Consider the following 21,340-nt stretch of genomic DNA (forward strand, 5'->3'; position numbering starts at 1 on the left):
TGCATTTGGTGAGTTGGGTTGAGCTGATAATAATTGTGACAATAAAAATGAAACATGGAAGTTGAAGCCAATAAAATAAAGCGACATATATATATACATACATATTTTCGTTGATTCTTTGAATGAGCATTGTATGTAATAAATTGAAAATTAGTTTTGTATTTAACTTTTTGGTGGGTTCATTGAGTCGTTTTGATCTTAGTTAATTATAATCAATAGCTCGGTTTTATTGTCAACCTACCTTCTTGACGTCGGAGGTTGAAATCCACATACTCTCATTTGTTATACTAAAATAAGTTCGAGTTTGTTTGTTAAATTTTGTCTTAAAAAAACTATTGTAGTAATGAAGCATGAAAATTGAAACCATCGATAAAGACAATAAATGTGCGATATACAAAAACATTACTTAAATTATCTTCTGTTCAACTCTACATCGATATTGAATTTTCTTACAATAATAGTGGTGTTGGAGATTTAAACATAAATAATGAGTATACGTCAACAATGCGGTGTTATGCTCATGTTGATAACAAACATTAGATTTGTTTCTAATATTATTACTGTGTTATAAATAAGATCATTTGCTATTTTGCCTTCAATACATTTATTTTTCTTTATTTTAGATTGTTGTACTAGGTACGGACGTGATGAAATTGGCCAAATAGACAAGAGATCAACTAAGTCAATGATCAACTTATCATTGGGCTAATTCATTAGGAAAATTGCTAATGAATCATATGTCAGTTCCTCTATAAACACATAAGTACAATACCATGTGAGGTAACTTAAACTTCTGTTTTTTTTTTTTTTTTTCCCGTCAAACAATTCATCTCTTACAGGTTACCTAAAAAAGTTACATAAAAACCACTCGTATTAATAAAATATGCTACTATCAATTTGACTTTATAACTTATCTATAGTGTGGCATTGATTTTTACCTATACATGCGTGAAAATATACATGTTATGAGACAAAATCATTGCAAATGGTCTAAATTGTTTTACGCATACTATACAATTATAGACTATTATTTGAAAAAATTATTAGTTTGAAATTTGAAGAGTACATTCTCAAATTTGGTAAATTGTCAGAAATAGCACCTTCAACTTTCTATCATTCAAAATTAGCACGTTTTTTTTTAAAAGTCGTTAAACTAGTTTTTATCGGTGGATCTCGGATGAGATCAAATGGGGAGGCTTAATTAAAAATTTTACTTTTTTTTAACTTATTGATTGTCTTGGCCCTTTTGGATCTCTCTCGGCATTAAATGTTGAGATTAGTAATATTTCTAAATATTAGATAATCTATCCAAAATCTGTACAAAATCTTATATATTATTAAATTTTCTTCAAATTCGGTTATCTTTACTGAATATTATATTTAATCCTTATGTAATTTTAAGCTAATTCATGTTTCAATGATTATATGAATTTCTAAATTTTCAAATTAATTTATCAGTTTGATTTTTTTTCTTCAGATGGATGATTGCATTTTGATTTTTAAATTATGAGAAATATTTAATTTTACAAAAAAAAAAAAAAACAATAGGCAAGATATGAAAAATATATAAAATATTGCTATTAATCTGTCCGAGAATTCACCAATCTGTGTGCTAATCTGCCCGATATTCATACCGAGATTTTATATATTTTCCATATTTTGTTTTTTTTTTAAAAAAAAATTAATCTTTCCAAAAAATTAAAAATCAAAATCAATCACCTGAGACCCATCTAAAAAATTCATTTGAATAATTGGTAAATTGATTTGGAAATTAGACATTTGGCTAAAGATTTTAAAAAAACTAACATTTTGATATAATATTTGGTAAATATAATCGAATTTAGATAAAATTTGAAAATATATAATATTTAGGAATATCACATAATATTTTGGAAAAAATTACTAGAATCTCGCTGTAGTCTCAACCGATAAAGGTCAAAAGAGCCAGAACAATCGATAAGTTAGAAAAAAAAAAAACTATTTTTTAAAACTAAATCTCGGTGGTCGCTCGAGATGAACCGAGAAAAGCTATTTGAACGAGTTTTTTTATTTTTTTATTTTTAAGAATGCTAGTTTTGTAAGGTAAAAACTTAAAGGTGTTATTTCTGTCAATTTTCCTTTCAAATTTTAAGTTATAAATTGAGATGGTGTTTAGGAGTTGTATGGATTCTAATCTCATGTGTGGTTAGTTGAGTTTAGAGTTAGTTTGTAATTATAACCCACATTCATTACAACCCAACCATCCCACTATAAACCATATTTGTCTATTATCTTCAACTCATCTATTCTTGTTCTCTCTCATCTATCCTAATTATTATTTTTGGGTAAAGTACAAATACCATCCGTGAAGTATGGTAGTAGTTGCAATTACATTTTCAAACTTTCAACCATAGAAATTAAACAAGTGTCAAAACTGAATTATCAAATTTAAGATAGTTGTAGAAATTGGACCCGCAGATGATAAAAATTGAACCCTCAAGCAAGTTTTTATCATTTAGATGGTTCAATTTCTACTGCAATAAAAAGTTCGAGGGTCCAACTTTAGCACTTGTAAAAATTTAAGGGCTCAATTTTCATAATCGAAAGTTTGAGGGTATTATTGTAACTACCACCATATTTTATGTTGGTTTTAGCAATTTACCTTTTTTTTAATATTAATTTTTCTTCTAATATTCAATTATACTTTTCAATTCTCAATTTTCTTTATTTATTACATCTCTCTCATCTCTCTTATTTCTTCTTCATTTTTATTATTTTACTTTCATTAACGAATTTTTAGTATTTTTTACATTTTTAAATTTCCACTATTTCTCATCAGTTATGATATAAATAAATAAAACAATAAAATATTCATTTTAACCATTAATTTTAAAAGAACAAAAATTCATCCGTCTCTTTTTTTATTTAAATTTTATGTATGCGTGTGTTTTGCTACGTTCATTTCTAAAAGGAAAATATTAAATGAATGCAAATATGCTCGATTTTCTTTCCTAAATATTTAGTTATACGTCGACACACAAATATATGAATCATGTTGTGCAATTAATTATTCATCGTTAAAATTTAATTACAAAGTTTGATGGACAATTTACAAATCAGTTTAATTTGGACTAATTTTTTGTATACAACAACTGCGAAGTGGAAAGTTAAATTTTCGACCTCTTAAGATAGAGCACGCACCAATATCACTTAGTCAAATTCACTTTTGACTAATTTGGACTAACTCAAGAAAATCAACATCATTTAACATGAGTTGATTGAAAAAATAGATGACATTACATATCAAAATTGAACAACAAATTAATGATAACATTTATTATAACTATTCATCTTTCTTTGGGTTTGAAATGATGTATTTAATATTATTAACTCTTTAAATGTTTTTATATTTGTTTTAATCCATATCATATATATTGTTATATTATGTGTAATAAATGTCATTGAGCCCTAAGTAATGAATTTATAGAATAAAAGTTTAGGATGGTTGGCGCTCAGATCTTGTTCGTGTTTGTTGTCATTAGTGGTCCCTCGTGGGTTAACCTTCGGCTCGCTTCTCCCAACCTGATCTCAATATTCAAGCTTACTTGCATAAGAGAACCCTTGCATCTATGGTCCTAAACCTACCACACTATGATGTCCAGATTAGTAAAAGGAGTGTTTTAGCAAAACACGCAAAAAGTAAGGTCATAGCTTTTTTTTGGAGATTACTTACTATTCCCCGTTTGGAAACGTCAAATGTTATAGGCCTTTCATTTAACATTCGCCTCTAATTTTGTAATGTCGATGATATCAGAGTTGTTTTTGGTACTTGAGATTGCAGGGTGTCAGACGAAGAACAACTCAATTATTTTCTGATTGGTATATCTTTACCGACTTTTCTAGTTTACCCAAACCCTGAGGGATTGATTTTTCCCTTTTGGGACAAACATTCTCCAATGCATCCTCTCAATACTATATGGGCTTGTGTTCGCCCATGGATTTTGGACCTTGACTTGGACAACTCTTGACAAGGGTGATAAAGATACTTAAATCAAGATTGCAAAAAACATTTCAACTTTAGATAAAAGTTAGGACTGGAAATTAAAATCAAGATATGATAAATGTTATTAAACCAATACAAAATAGTCCCTAGATTACATGTTATATATTGTAAGTTACTAGAATAAAAGTTAGAATTAAATATGAAGATTTTATAATTTAAAAACTCAGTGTGAGCAATGAAATGGAAAGTTATATAATATAACAAACTCAGGTAACAAGACGATAGAAAAACTTAAAAACACTTAAAAAAAAAAAAAAAAAAAAACCACCGAAAGAAAGAAGATCAACCAAATCCAATCTAAGCACATATATAAAAAAACTAAGCAAGACAACAAATCTCAATGGAATCAGTTTCTCGATAATCTTGATTCCAAAATAGCGGTCCAAACGTCCCCTAAATTTTCCTCTAAAGAGTAACAATATCGTGGAGCAAAATTGAACTCACAAGAAAAACAGAACTTTGTGTTTACAATTTCAAACAAGTATCAAATTCATTCACAAAGTATATAGGGTAGATGAAAAATGGATCGAAAAGGTAGAAAGTTAGACAAATTTATAAAGTGAACTAATATAAGCAATAATTTATTACGTCGGTTTGAGTCATGAACAAATACATGCGATCGTACGTCGAAGTCTATAGTTTACATGAAAGAAATGTGTGTACATTTTGCTACCGTAAAATTATATGTATATTCAAATACAAACAATTTTTCTTTTTGATTAAAAATAAAAAAAAATAAAGGAAAATATTTACACAAATAGTAAAATTTAATTATTTTAATTATAATTGTGATAGACATTGTTATCAGTGTTTATCATAGATAGACATTGATAGAAGTCTATCAACATCTATCAATGATAGAAATCGATAAAAGTTTATCATTGATAGATGCTAATAGAAGTCTATCGGTGTGACGGTGTCTATTAGTGATAGAAACTGATAGAAGTCTATTAATGTCTATCAATTATAGAAACTGAAAGAAGTCTATCAATCTCTATCAATTATAGAAATCGATAGAAGTCTATCATTGATATCATCGATGATAGAAACTGATAAAAGTCTATCATTGATAGAGGTTGATAGACGTCTATCGGTATTTATCAGTGCTTTTTCTTTTGCTATTTCTGCAAATAGTTTGACATTTTTCTTAGAATGGGAAAATTTCTCTCAGAAAAAAAAATTAAATACAAACCTTTCGATCCCAAAAAATTTACAAGTTTTTCAAATAGGTATAATAAATGCCCTAAATTAAGCGAAAATGAGCTTAACTAACTGGCATAAAAAACGTATCATCAACATTAAAGTTAGAGGTTTGATCTCCTCCCCACATTGTAAAAAAATATATATATATATATATAATTCAAGTAAAAAATTATTTCCCTCCCAAGATAGAAATAATATTCATGATCTAATCGAACATGACATCGACCTTGGAGGCCTCAAACAAGTATAGGCATCTCTTAAAAGAACAATGCGTACATTTTTTTTTTTTTTTTTTGTTGAAACAAAGAGCAATGTGTACAATAAAAAAAAAGTTTCCTTTAATATAATACCTAAACCTCCAACTTAAAATAAAGGAGTACATGTCATTCTTTTGATTTACAGCTTAAAACAGTTTGAGGTTTTGAGATAGAAATGACATATCTCTATTTTGGTTGAATTTGTGCAGATAATTTGGAGTTCAGAGGCACTTAGCTTCAATTTCCTCGAGGGTCAGTCCCTTTGTCTCTGGCACAATGAAGAATATAAAGACGAGAGACAAAACAGCTATCACGCCAAATATGAAAAACAGGATCCCAGCTCCAAGCAATTCCTGCAATCAAAAGTGATTTTTGTTTTACTTCAACCATCAAATATCATTTTTTGTCGAAAATAGCTTGTTAAAGTAGGGTTTTTTTTTTGTAATTTCTTATGCACCTAATGTTTTCCATTGTCTATTTATTTGATATGTTCCCTTGTATTCTGTGTATCAGAGCAATAATAAAAAATAAGTCTCTATCGTGATTTTTTCTCCCTATTCTATGGTTTTCCACGTAAATTGTGTGTTCTTTCTCTATTCTCTTTTTCATCATTTTTATTCATTGTCATCAATTAACAGCTCACCACAGGTACCACATTTCGAAGATAACATAAAGTTGTCATCAATATCTTATTTTTTAATTCGAGAAACGAGTCATCATCAGGGTGAGTGGAAAGGACTACAGGATTAAATTCAATACAGGGGGCGACCTGAGTAAAATGGGCTTGAGGAGACAGAGATTGCAGCATTTTGAGGAGCGTGATACTGGAGGTTAAGGCGATTTGTATCAAACAAGGGCAGTGTGCCCAAGTTTACCACATATCTGGCATTGCGGACGGTTAATGAAGGTGTAATAAGAGGGGGTAGATGTATTTGGTAAAGTTTGAGTAACAGTACGCGTTGGTAGAGTCTGAGTAACAGTAGGGATCGAGGTAGGTAGGGTTATCACAGGACGAGTATCATCTTCACCAGAGATACCCGACGTTGATGCCATAATCGAGAAAAAGAAAAAAAAACGAGCCTACAGCCTGATACCATATTATAAAAGAGAAGGAAAGAAATGCGGAAAATGGGATCAAATCTACACAGAGCATCCAATATTGAATTGATATTTAAAGAGAAAATGAAGCCAATAACATAAAGATTCCCAAACACAGAGGAAATAAAGAGAGAATCAGCAAAATAAATCAACGTAAAACATTATCCTAAGAATATTCAAGTATATTCTTTGAATGGTATAACATCATATTCATTATAAGAAACGAACTGAGTATAAGAGGAAAGAAAGAGGAAGAAGCTAAGGCCGGGTAGAGAAAAGAGAACTCTGCCCAAAAAACTGCAAAAGTCCTTCCGATAGATCATAATTATGAGAAAGTTGTAGTTACAGAAGTTTTTATTTTTTGCTTTTTGCTTTTTGTTTTGTTATTATTATATATTCTTTAATTTATGATTTGAGCATCACCAAGAGATTGTATGCCATCATCGTTATCATTTTCTAAAGCAATTGTTCTAGTCATGGGACAACCTCGTGACCTAGCATTTGTTGCAAAGACAATTGTCATTGATGAACGTACATATTGGATAAACTTCAACTCACAACTACTCATCAAATGTAACATGGTAATGGAACATTATAAATACCTTTATGAAATTTTGTTTGCTCAACTCAAAGATTAATTATATCTGGACTATAATAGTTTGCTCCAAACTTATGATTATGAAAATTTTTAAGATTCGATATATTGGCATACCTTTAGTGGAGAAAAGGCAAATGTCACAAGAGCATTTGCTCCAAAATTCACAAGTACTGCTATACTGAGCCCCCGACCTCTCAGCCGCAATGGGAAAACCTCTGAAATCATTAACCAACCAATGGGACCAAAAGATAACTGCAAAACAAAGTTAACTTAGTTCAACTCAAACTCTGTAAATGGAAAACTTACTAAACGACAGTTCATTCAGGTATCCCTGCAATAAAACATTTCTCTGCAGTTTGAATAACCTCGTTTGAGAAGCATTCATGCAAAGAATAGAACATTTGCTTATGTTTTGGTCCTCATCTAAGAAATGTAAACTATTTTGGGAGTGCTATTGAAACGAATACTGAATATAGCAATACTTCCACATCCTTTTTTTTATTTAAAAAATAATAATTATAAAATTTTAAGAGTGACTCTGACTCATGTGATAGTGAAAAGATGGTTCCAGAATCAAACTTGGAAATATATACATTACAGAACTAAGAAATAAATAAAAGCACAAGAAAAAGAAAAGATAGGAAGTAGATGAGTTCACTCGATGAAACTGATGGAGTGGTGAGGCAGCTGTACACTAGTAAGTAAACATTTTTTGGAGTTAGTTTTTCTACTTCAGTTATTAATATTGATTGTACACCTTTTATAAAATCCCCACTTTGTCTCTTTGGAAGGAGTTGCTTTATCTCCATGCCTCTTCTTGTATCACCCTGTTTTATCTTATCAAAAGAAATTATTGGGTCTTTTATTAAAGAACTAAGGGAAAATTATTGTTAGGAGTCGAGTTTTCATTTGGTCATTTGGTCATTTCATTAGGTTTCAAAAGTGGTACCTTTACCCCGGAATTTTGATTTTAATTTCCATTTAGTTTCTAGCTTTCACAATATTACACTTTTACTTTTACCCTTGAGTCTTGAGTTTTGCTTTTTCCTTCTGATCCTTAGGTCTCAAGATTTACACTTTTACCTTGATTTTTTTTACTATATACTTTTTTTTGGTAATTAGTGTTAATGCCCTGTAAATTGATTTAGAAGAATTCCATTATTAAAAATACTTGAGAAACTTTACATATAATTATTTGAAATTGATTGGCGAAAAATCGACGTCAAAAACTAAAAGTGGGCACTAGTGAAAATTAGAGGTAAAAGTGAAAAATATTCAAACCTAGGGACTAAAGAAAATATTTCAGGAAAAGTGCTTCAAGCCATATACATGCGAAAACAAAAGGAAAATCCAAAATACCTGGTAACTACCAACATATAGCAAAAGCGCAACTACAGCAACAGCAGGCACATGACCCAGGAAAAGGTAATACGAACCCAGGAGGAACAAAGAAACCACCTGTCACATGAATACATTGTATAAATAATAGACAGGGTAATGAACTTTTGAAATCAGATGCATTTTTTTTTTTTAAAAAAAAAGAACAGTTAAATATTTGTACTTTCAAACAATTGATATGCCATGACAGTAGTATTGACGTAGGAAACACAAAGGTAAAGAACTAAATAATAGAACTAAAATTGGTAATAGTTTGCGTACAGGGTGATGATGCCCCATGCATCTTATGTTCAAGAGTTTAAAAGAAAAGAAAAGCAAGGATTTTAGAAAATGGACTTACAATCCCAGATACACCTCCAAGGAGTAAAGGCCTCCTCCCAAGTCTATCAACAACAAGAACAGCTACGCCAGTCATAAATAGCTGCAGTATCAGAAGATTTAGTTCAAAACTTCATGAAATGATCACGTGGAATTGTGGATTCCAGCATTAGGTAGAAGAAACTAAGAAGAACAGAAGCATTTGTTCAGCTTACCATTACATCTAAATTAGAAAACACATGCCAACTAGCATTAGATTTACAAGCTAATTATCATTTCACAGAACTTGTAGGAGTTTGTATTTAAGACAGATTATGGGCGTATCTATGTAACAATTACCTTCAACAAACCAAGTAAAATTGATACTCGTGTTGCATCTGAAGCTGCAGAGAATCCTGCACTCTATCGTATTATGTGACATTAGGACAAAGGCATGTTTCGTTAGCATAAAGGAGTAAAACATCTGTAAGCTTCCAGATAATATTTGCTTCTTTGTACTCTTGATGGTCTAGTTTTTTGTATCATTCCTTTTCTAATAGATGAAATCTCATTCCCTCTTATAAGATTCACAAAATACATTTTGTTGCTTTAACATATAAATAATAAAAAATATATTTAAAATAAAGTAAAGAGGAAAGATACACATCTTTGCCAAGTACAGCATTAGAAATCTAGAACTCGCTTGCTAAATAAAGATACCTGAAAGATTGAGGGAGCATAATATAGCACGCTTGGCTGACCAGTTATCTGCCACCAATTGATGTCATTTCCAAATATAAGCAAACGATAAACAAATTCTATGCTTGAAGATATTGTTCACATATATCAAATACCTGTTGAAATAATACTAATCCTGCACCAATTATTAGGGCCTTCAAGCACTTTCCCTGAAATATTTCCCCTATTGTGGCCTCCTCTGATTCACCGAGAAAAGAGAGCTCATCCAAAATTTCATCCACTTCTTCAGAAGCTTTCTCACCAATAACTGCACCCCGCAGCCGGTACAAGCAGCTTATAGCACGCTCTTTCAATTCTGCCATATTTCCTTTTCTCTGTATGGCATATAAAAGTAGCCACCTGGGAGATGATGGCAGCCACCACATTCCCACTCCCATGACAAATGCAATTGGGGTATTGGCTGCATATATGTAGCGCCAACCAGCAACCACTTCAACTAAAAGACTACCAATGCTGTAACCCACCTGCGGAGCATCATTCCATGCACACTTTAAAATGATATACTGAAAATTTGAAGTATCGGTAGACAAGATAGAGAAGGCGGGAAATCCAATACAGATATTTTGACCTGCTATGAGGCCCCCAATAGTCAGCCCTTAAGTTTGGAAGGCTAGAGATGGGCTAGTTGGTTAGCGAGCTCATTTCTATTAGAATGATAGTTGGTCTGTTAGTTTTGTTAGTGAGCCATGGCATTGTGTTTAGTTAAGAAAAGGGGTCTCCTCCGTATGGGCATGTGATATTTTTGTGGTAAACTTTGGTAAGGGAGAGTGCAGTCCTCTTGATTTGACTGAAATCATTGTATGCTCTATTGAAACAGACCTGCTTTCTAAGGAAGATACCTTACATCTTCATTTGATGGATTCAACAGATTAACAAAGAAAGTAGATAGAGAGAAACTTATAATAAAGTAATTAAAAAAACAGGATAAGATAGAAGCACTTACAACCATTCCAAGTACTATAAAAAACTCTTTAAGAGAGATTAGTTGCCCACGTATTTTGCTGGGGGAAGTTTCAGCAATGTACATTGGCGCTGCATGCATTGCCTAGAAGACAAAATACTGGAATTAACGCCCAAAGTACAAACTTGATGATCTTACAATAAAATTTATTAGAACTTCATAAGGTCAATCGTTAGTTCCAAATTATGGGATTAAAGAAATAAATGCCAGATAAATCTCATTAGTTCCTGGACATCAAAGAAGCAATGTACATATAATTCTTTTATCCTTGGGACTTATCCTCTTAATCAACATATCTTTGGGGGTGTGCATATTTTCGTATGGACATAATCATGACTTGAAATATTGACAAAAGTGAAACATCAATAGTAAAGAAACGAACATAAAGTGTGTTACCAGTCCAATTCCTGTTCCAGACATGAAGCGGCCAATAATCAAAATAGCAAAGTTAGGAGCAAGTCCTGTTACGGTAGCTCCAACGAGATACATCAAAGCCGAGAGAATCAGCTCCCTTCTTCTCCCTTTCATGCGAATTCAGCATTAAATTAATCAGAGAATGAAACAAAGATACCCATTACCATTTTCTGCTTCACAATTTAAGATAACCAACCTAGAAAATCAGCAACGTTAAAAGCCAAGACAGAGCCAATCAAGGCTCCATATAAGGAACTGCTAGTCTGCAAAATTTGGCCCCAAAACTTTAATAAACCAACCATACTATTATTTTATCCATGAATATAAGCTCGTAATTTCATTTGTAGACTCACTACAAGACCAACTTCCACAGAAGATAAGTTGTACCATGAAATTCCACTAGATGATGCTGACTGCAAGGAGAGAAAACAGAAATGAACCATAATAAGCATGAGTAGAAACTGAAGCAAAATTTACAAAGACCGACAGTTGCATAACTCTGCAGGTCAAAATCAGGAAGAATAAATGATCTCACCAAGTCTTGATTGTTCTTCAATCACAATTTTTGTTTGAAAATAATGTTTTTCTAAGAATAGTAGCCAGTAATCTGTAAAAATTTTCTCCATTATTTTAGGCACCAGCTAATTCCTCTCTACCAATTTAAATTACTTTCAATTTAGCCGAGTACAATTTCAACAAAGATTCATCTCATTAACTTCTTGAAATTGATACCTTCTTACTCTATAACTCAGTAACCACGTTTATTTGCATTGCAAGCCACATTAAACAAGAGAGTCGAAGAATTAGAAAACTTAAAACATATTCTTTCAACCCTACACATTATAAGAAAGATAATAGAGCATAACACAATCCGGAATCTCCAAAATAAACCTAATTAATAACAATTTAGCTTTCTATCGACCATCAATTTTAGAAGAAAAGCACAAATGTCTTTTTGCAATAAGTTTTACAGCAATCATAAAATTGCCATTGTAGCACAACAAATAGGATGTTGTCTACAACATAACAAAAATTATACCTGTAAAGAAATGGTGGCACAGGATGTTGCACCAATATCGTAGCCATAAAGTAATCCACCAAGAGCTGGAAATAGAAATCTGAAATTATAGATAGGAAAACCCTCATAAAGTGTAATTTTTTAATCATTTTATTTTACTTGTGATGACACCCATGGTTCTTTTTTTTTTTTCTTTTTTTTTTTTTGAGACAGTGATGACACCATAGTTCATTGCACATCTTTTGGATGGGAAACAATAATTTCATTAAGAATGAGAAAGTACAAAGTATCCAGGCAAAAGAAAGTACAAATTTTAACTGACGTAGAGCTAGTGGCAAATGAAGAAAGGATTTTATTTCACATGCAAGGAGAAAATTTGAGCAAGATACTACTACATGAATATAGAGCAACATTTCTAGAGATTTAAGAAGACAATCGGAAGAAAGAGAAGATATGCGCAGCAAAGAGAAGTTGTAAACCATATGGACCCCTCTCAAATACATAAAGCATGATCATTTGTGAAACAGTGACGACGATGAACTCATGATCAATTGCAATGCCACGAAACTTCATTTCAAGAGAGATAATATTATAATTAAACCTATCTAAAACTAAGACTGTTGAGTATCGAGTACTGAAATCAAAACAATTCCATGAAAGAAGAGGGTAAGTGCAAAGAAGTGGTGCTGAAATTACTGTCAATGGAAGTCATCAAGAACTTTCTTCCATTCATTCTAAGGAACCATGTTCCTATTCCTATATCCAATACACATCTATAATGGCAGAGATTGTGCAAGTAAACTGTTAAAGGCTATGGTTGAAATTTACGGTGGACATGGAGATGGTTAAGATTCATGAACATGAGCTTGTCGTTCACTAGCTTCTTTTAAGGCTATGCTGCAAGTCATAAGAAGGAAGTAGAGTTTGTCGGGGGTGATCATTCAAAATATCTAGGATATAGAAACCTAATCCAAAAGTTATGAATAGCCTATGTAACCAGTATGAAGGGTGTTTCTAATGCCAGCAATGCTGAGAAACTAGTGAGTGATGAAGATATGGTGGTGGCTCAGATCATAAAAGTATAGGTCTTTCTTGATCCCAATTTTATTTGTTGAAAGAAAAATATTGAACCTAGAGATTTCATATTGACTAATACGCTTGACAACTGTGGATCAATAATTCCCTGATTTTCACTTTAGTGACAGGCCCAAACTTTGGCTACAAATAATTGATATACACATTCGACCAAATGCCAACTACATATGCTAAGTAGAAAGGTAGTATTTCAGCATACAACAGATAGTTCAATTGACAGTCTGTCGACAATAAGCTGTAGAGTTCGAAATGGATACGCAGAAAGGTGCTCCAGTAGCCTCATGTATTGTGATTTGATTATTTCAAATCACCTAGTAAATAATTGAGACTTGTGAATTCCATTTTCATAATCAGCTAGCCAATGTAATAAGTACGTGGTGGAACAGAAGGTTAATATTCGGGAAATTAGTGATGGCAACTCCAACAGCAAATATACAAACAAAGTGAAGGAGGAAAAACAATTCACTCAAGAAACTTACGGTAATATTGCAGCTCTGGCAGAAAAATTCTCTGAGTTTTTAAATTCGACGGAAACTAATGGTTCCTCAACATCGTCAATCTCACCAGATGAATGTCCTACCTGGAAGAAGGAAGCAGTGGTATTTACTAACACCGTGGTAATTCACTGAGAAATAAAAATGTAAATACTTGGAACCAAAGACATAAAAGTTTGTATCATTGCTGCTCATTAATTCTATATTTCAACACCTCACTGAATCTTAACCCGGTGTACTTGAGAATTTGACTCGATAGTGGGAAGGAACGCAAAGTTAGGAAAGATTACATAGTACAACACAACAGAAGATTCTTAATTATTGCCTCGTTTGTAGGACATGATAAGAAATATAATTAGTACATTGACAGAGTTTCTTTTAGAACAAGTATTTCAATTAGAAAGAAGTCTCGTGTTCTGCTGAGCTATTCGCATACATCCAATCTGATAAAACTCCGAAGTCACTTTACATTCTTCATCAATTGATCCTCCCATTCCAAATGGAAGAAAGGCAAGCAAAAAGCAAAAAAAACCCCATTTATGTTCAAACACTTAGCACTTTATATAAGCATCCATCTGATCCGTGGAAGAAAACGATGAAAAGGACGAAAATTTGTTCGCGATCTTCCCCTGATTAACCTATTACCTTCCCCCGGTTCAAAAATCCAAAATTCTACCTCCAACTTCTTCCTCCAGCAAAGTACTTATGCTGAATTTCATACTTTCCAAGCAAAGAGATGGCGATTACATTGAGCATAATTCGACCAAAAAAAAAGTCAAAGAAGTATGAAACTCAGCTGAAGTAAGAGAAAAAAAACCTTTCCGAGAGAAGATAGAACTGGCTGCTGATGATCAGATGCCATTGCTCCACTTCAGCTACTGAACAGAGGAACCACTCCTCTCAAGTCACATCCAACAAAGAGATTTTCTGAATTCCAGAACAATTTCGGAAAGGAAATGGAGACAATCAATAACAGGAACTTGCGAACACTAGAAGAACACACCAGCAAATGTGATGTAGCTCTCTGGCAATAAATAATAATATATAGCTCTGCCTTGTGGTTAGGTGCCACGATAATGCAGTTTTCGGAAGAAAAAAAAAAAGACAAATTGGAGGTAGTTCGATTTTCTTAAAATAATAATAATAATAATAATAATAATAATAATAATAATAATAATAATGTGAATAAAAAACAAATTTCAAATATGTAGTAGAGAGAACATATTGAGAGAGATGTGGTAATATCGATTTGCATAAAACTAAGGTTTAAAATGTCAATACCAACTCTCGCTCGTAGTTGTGACAAAGTTTTAATAAATTGGATAGGAAAAGAAAAAAAATATTAGTGATGACATGTGTTCTTCTGAAAAAAGACAATGCAATGAGTTATTTATGTCCCTCAGTTATGCAATCGGTGGAGCCTATGGAGCAGGTCCACCGAGACCAATGAAAATAATGAGTTGGAATGACGAGGGTAGGGAAACTTCATGCATTTAGAACACTAAAGGAGTTAGTCCAAACACCATCATCCTCAGATTATTTTTCTCATGGAAACAAAAGCTCGTCAGTTTAAAATGAAGGAGTTAACTACCATATTCACTTTCCCAATAGTCTTGTTGTGGACAGTATCGTAACATTTGGCGCTTTGATGGACAAACGATATCATTGTAGACTTATTTTATTTTATCTAAATCACACATTGATGTTAAAATTGTAGACAATAATGGTACTTTTCAGCTCATTGGGTTTTATGGTGATCCAAAACATATAGAAAAAATATCATTTGTGGATTAATCATAATTATACGTTGAACAAAATTGAGGAATTCTTCCAAAACTACTACAATTATGATATTCTTTCCTCATCGAAAGATATATCTAGTTACCTTGCAATGCAGTTGCATCATAAGTTGAAATTCTGAATTTTTTTGCCAATTTTGTTTAATAAACTCGAGAGTTATACGAAAATGCTCCAAAGATCAAAGATCAAGAGTATTTGATGAGCTCACACGAAATATTTATATTTCCATATGATTCTTTCCCAGTTTAAGTAAAAAAAATATATTAAAACAATCAAACAACTTAGACTTTTATAGCTAAATAAGTCTCATAAAGGAGACCTATCGATGATGATGGCATCATCGGTATCTCATTGTGTTACAGCAAGTAGTAGTGGGTCTTGGATATGATACTTATGTCGATGACCATATCTTGATGCATTGTTCATTTGAATTCTTGATGAGTACACATTATAAACTAGAATATGAGCATCAACTATATGAAGTTCTTAGTCTTCGTGTGACTTTGAGATATCTTTTGCCTGTTGTCTTTGGCATTTACAAGTACATCTCCGATCAATGTCAACAATATTTAGTCTTAGAATTTGTTTAGTGATATATGATTCATTCACAATGTAAGAGTTAACTACAAGCATGCACAAATAATTAGGATCTCAAGCACTCTAACTACATTAATTTAGGATTAAAGCATACATGTTCATAAAAAGAAAATAGGGTTTCAGAATACAACCTTTGTAAAAACTCCAAATTGATCCAATCCCTTTAACAATTCTGACCACGAACAATTCATGGACCACCGTTAGAGTCTTTCCCACTATTCTCCGGCTTAGAACGGATCGTGGGATACAATTTGTGTTGTAATTGAAGGGAATTTAGAGTTTGAGAAAGCTTGGGTGTTTTTCTCTTTGAGAGGAAAAGTTAAGCTTCAAAAGCAAAATTCTAGGAACACTTCCTCAAATAATTTTTCTTCTATTTATAGAAGAAACTCAAGTAAAATGAATTGCTCTTGAAGTGACACCAATTAAGCACTAATTTGGAGTTGAAATGTGAGGTGTTTATGAAGTGAGAAAAGTGGGAACTTTCCACTAACTCTAAAATTCCAATGATTTTTTTAATTTTCAAAATTCAAAATTTAAAAGAATTTCAATTTTAAACAAAATTAATCTTAAAAAATTCATTTATTTTAAAAAATTTTAAATAAGATTAATTCAAATAATTAATTATATTAATTTAATATCGAACATTAAATTTAATAAAACATCAGAACATGAATCCCTATTTACGTATATAATATTTAAATCATATTTAAATATTTCCAACTCTCCATATTGTTTAATAAACAATCGAACTATATAATTATGTCAATTATATCGCATATAATTAACTCTTATTCCCTAAACCGAATTTGAACATTTCAAATTCTTATCACACTGTTCTAAGGTTCAGTCTGATATGACCTAGCAAGGGATCTAATGGACCTACAGATTATGAGTTCCAACATCCAAGATTAACCAGTTAAACTCTCTAACCTAATTAACCAACATTCATTAACTACCGGGACAATCCACTAAAGCCCAGTAGTTGCACTATCCTCACTGCATATATATTTCTGTCCATTTGATTTAACCATAATTAGTAAGTAGATCATTCACTGGTTGTTCGTAATTACAGTTGGACCAAAATCACCGTTTTACCCCTATAATTACATTTTGTTCCTTAAGTCTCACTGATCCTCTAATGAACAATTGATTTATAGTCGAGCCACTAAACTGAGTCCCTCTTAGGGTGATGAGAGGGCGGGGCCCTTTGTTCGAGCCCAACCTAAGAGAATAACCTATCTACTTTCCCTAGAATCGAGTAGGAGTGGGTTCCATCTTACAAGATTGTGTTCTCAGCTATTTACCCGATCTTACCCCTAAAGTGGGAGGCTTATTGAATCGGTGATATTGAACCACCCTCACCCATAGAGATTAAAGGATAATCCTGAATAAACAGGATTTCATAGTTGGCTCAGGATTAAGATCGAGTTACCTAGGTCATCGAATTGAAATAGCTAGTCTTAATAGTAAACAACGTTATAAAGTAAAAGTGACTATTTTATGGTTCGGTGTTATGCAAACTCATTGCATAAGATGCTCTCATTTGCATGTCGCCACATGAACAATTCAAGATTATACCCTGCATCCATAGTGTCCCCAAGTTAAGGTACCCAACCTTATCCCTATACTATAGATCATTTTGGCTATTTACTCGAACTTGATCTACTTTTATGTCTCCACATATAATTCAAGTATTCATGTTGTAGCCAGAGGTTCTTAGTTTATTGGATTTAGGGTTAAAAGATGCAATTTACATATTTAATAATAACTTTACTGAATAATCTTAATAACAACTTTATTGTAAAATAGAATATATTTAATGTTTACAAATCACGAGTTTTAGGACATACAACCCAACATACAATACATTAGTCACACATATAATTCAAATTTCGGTAAATTGTGTTCTACTAACTATTGTCACACATCTTGAACAAAGCTATTTTGTAGGACTTATGGTGAAATTTAATATAATATATAACATAAATGTATATATAATCGAAAAAATCTTAGAAAGATATTCCTTATCTTGATTGAGCCATATCAAAATAAGAAGTCATTCGGCACAACCGATTGATCTACTCTATCACCTCATGCACAACGATCACAATGTATAATCCAATGAATTCTCTATGTCATCGTGACAATAAATTAAAAGTAATATATTCTAACAATAATAAAAGCTATAGGAAATATATGCTTATTTGAGTTCGCGGATGAAGCAATCAACAATTTGGGAAATTGTCTAAAATAACGTCCCTTAAGTTTTCACATTACCAAAATGACACACTTTTGGTAAGTCGTTTAAAGGGATTTTCTCTACCTTTTCAGACGAGGCCAGGCCTAAGATTTTGTTTTGAACGTTAAGAATTCAAACGATGCAATCTTGTAAAATGAAGAAAATACCCCTGATTGAAAAAATCCTTCATCTTTATGGAAACCATTTACGTTCTCACTTCGTTTGAGTTCTCGCTTAATTCGATTTCAAATTTAGCTCATCTTCATTGTTATTTGCATCATTAATACAGTTATCTACATTTTTAAGCCTCGTTTTTAGAGGTATTCCACTATTTATTTTATTTAGTTAGATACCTTAGTTTTAATTTAATGTTTGTTAGTGTTTTGAGAAGTTGTCTGAGATATTTGAGAAATTTGGGTTATATATTTGTGTTTTTCTCCCCATATTTAGACTTTTTTTTTTTTAATATATATTGGCTTAATTCGATGATTTTATGGAGTCAACTTATGACGCTTAAAATCTAGTTAAATCTTGGCCGATATTGGATGAAGTTTCCCCGAGATTCATTGAATTTGTCCCCAGATTTGGCTGACTATTGAGTTTTCAGTGCCATTCTATATAGAATCTCAAGGTAAATGTGTCCCGTGAGTGCCCCGAGATTTTATACATAATGGGTCTAAAACCCTAGCATGCTGATATAAATGTCCCGAGTTCGTCATGAATAATACACGATCTTGACCGCATTTCCCCCGAGATTTAAGGCAGTTTTCATAGACAATGCTTTTGTTTTGTTTTGTTTTGTTTAATTGATTGTCCAAGATGCTTATGTTGTGTGGTATGTGTTACAAGTGGCATTGGTAACTAAAACTAGCAGTTATGACTATTTCCCTATAAATTCGACTTGTCGTTCTCGTCTAGCAAAAAAAAGTTTAAATATTAAGAAAAAGTTATCACCCAATCAATTACACATGTTTAGGAAAAATGTTTTCGAACATTTTTTTGGATGTTAAGTTAGTTTTTAATGGTCCTCTGTGCCACTGTATTCTATTTAAGGAGGAAGAAAGGGAAGATGTAATTAGCTTTATGTTACATGTGAAGGTCTTTTGGCCATGATGAGTTTGATATAGTGATTGGAATTGAGATATAGGCCCAAATATATAGTTGAGTTTGAACAGAATAAAGCTTAGAAGCTTAGGCAGTTATACTTGAAGGGTTTGGAATACCCCGAAGAGGAAGCAATTGACCGTTACTATGCCCCATTTTTGTTTTATAAAACATTATAATTCAAGGGGATGGAAACTTTGATAAACACAATCAATCCTAAGCGTGCTTTTTTGTACTGCGATTTTTACAGAGAGAAATTAAGGAACCCGAAACTCATCCTTGAAGAACCAAAGCCTTCACGTCTCCTCTCCACAACCAAGAATGATCACAAACTGTCTTCTTCTCCCAAACTCGAACACCGGAAGGACAACAACTCAAAATAGTAAATGATGCTCCAAATTGAACACCACCACGAGATCTTCCAAGTTATTCTCAAGGTGAGAATCACAGAGAGTTATGTAGGCTTGCGTTTAATTTTGTGAAAGGGAAGGATAGAGTTTTGTTGAGAGAAATTTCATACATACACAAAGAGATCTCGTGAATTGTCAGAAGGACGTAGAAGATAAAAGCCTCTTAACCTTTTTTTTTTTCCCGGTTGTACGCAGAAGAGAGAAAAATGGGAGTTGAGGGAAGTTATTAAAATAACTCCCTCCCCATTTTAATTTTCTAATAATTCGAAAACGAATTTAAAATTTAATATATATATATATATACATATATATCATATTAAACTATATGTTATACCACAAATAACATATAACCTATAGTGTATATTATATCACATATAATATAATATATTGTTTATTATTCTCTCATTCAACCTATAGTATTAATATGAATCATATTCATATTAATTTTAATCTATAGTTTTTATATGAAATACATTCACATAATTAATATTTGAATCATATTAAAATATTTATTTCTCTTATTAAAACCTTATTTTATTATGTATCACATACATTATCTTAATCATGTCTTATGTAATTACTTCCCTTTAATTAATTTATCAATTTGAACAATTCAAATTAATCAAAATTTAATTTGATTCTTATTAATCATTATTGAGCTAACAAGGGGATCTTATGAACCTATAGATTGAAACTCCAGTGATACTTGATTAAGCAAATAAACTATTTAATTAAATTAATCAACCTTCATTAACTGCCGGTCACTCCACTAAAGATCGATAGCTACACTCTTCGCACTATAGATATATTTCTGCATCCATTGGATATAACAAATACACAGTGCGTTGGCTCTTTACAAATTGTTTGTAAGTATAGTTGTGTCAAAATTACAGTTTTACCCCTGTAGTTACATCTAACCCCTTAAGTCCCACTAATCTCTCTAATGAACAGTTAATTATAGTCCAACTATAATCGAATCCCTCTCAGGCCAGAAGAGTGCAGTGCCACATTGTTCAAGCCCCGGAATCAATCCTTAAGGAAGAAATTTATCTACTTACCCTTGTTGGGTTTTATGCTCTAAAACTTAAATAATTGACTGTTATCAATAAAGAGTTATCAATATTATTTCAATAAGTGTTGTTGATTTTATCATGTTCGTTTTGTCTTAATAACCCTAAATCCAATAAACTAACATCCTAGATTGTCTTCTGAGTCTTGAACTATACGTGGAGACGTACAAGGATCAATGTTCAAGATACAACCTAAAGGGTTTATAGTATATGGGATAAGGCTGAGTACCTTATCCTAGTGATACTATGGATACGACTCATTTTGTATTTGATACAAACAAAATGATTCAACGCATTCATATAGGTGACATGCAAGTGGAGGCATCATATGCAATGAGTTTGCATAAGACTGGATCGAGAAATAGTAACCACTAGATGTAACACTGTTGACTAGTTGAGTTTCTATTTCATCAGGATGACCTAAGCAACTTAGTCGGGATTGTCCTTTTATTTGTATGGGTCAAAGTGGTCAGTTCGCGGACTAAA

General features: G+C 32.1%; 1 protein-coding gene across 2 annotated transcripts; it reads right to left on the reverse strand.

The window, feature by feature from the left end:
• Positions 1-5,442: 5,442 nt before the first annotated feature.
• Positions 5,443-14,671, reverse strand: LOC120091399 (D-xylose-proton symporter-like 2). 2 transcript variants are annotated; one of them, XM_039049405.1, is made up of 14 exons: positions 14,452-14,671; positions 13,620-13,720; positions 12,067-12,145; positions 11,381-11,440; positions 11,224-11,290; positions 11,010-11,134; positions 10,596-10,697; positions 9,748-10,116; positions 9,614-9,661; positions 9,254-9,316; positions 8,937-9,017; positions 8,558-8,656; positions 7,313-7,450; positions 5,443-5,855 (listed from the first exon to the last, which is right to left on the reverse strand). In XM_039049405.1, exons 1-14 carry the CDS (start codon positions 14,494-14,496, stop codon positions 5,724-5,726), a joined length of 1,509 nt encoding a protein of 502 aa, XP_038905333.1. In that variant the 5' UTR covers positions 14,497-14,671; the 3' UTR covers positions 5,443-5,723. The 2 variants fall into 2 exon arrangements, with proteins under 2 accessions (XP_038905333.1, XP_038905334.1); XM_039049406.1 differs by lacking the exons at positions 13,620-13,720; positions 14,452-14,671 and having other exon boundaries at positions 11,415-11,440; positions 12,067-12,132.
• Positions 14,672-21,340: the final 6,669 nt, after the last annotated feature.

This window comes from Benincasa hispida, chromosome 11 (assembly GCF_009727055.1).
Source record: "Benincasa hispida cultivar B227 chromosome 11, ASM972705v1, whole genome shotgun sequence".
Lineage (NCBI taxonomy): Eukaryota > Viridiplantae > Streptophyta > Magnoliopsida > Cucurbitales > Cucurbitaceae > Benincasa > Benincasa hispida.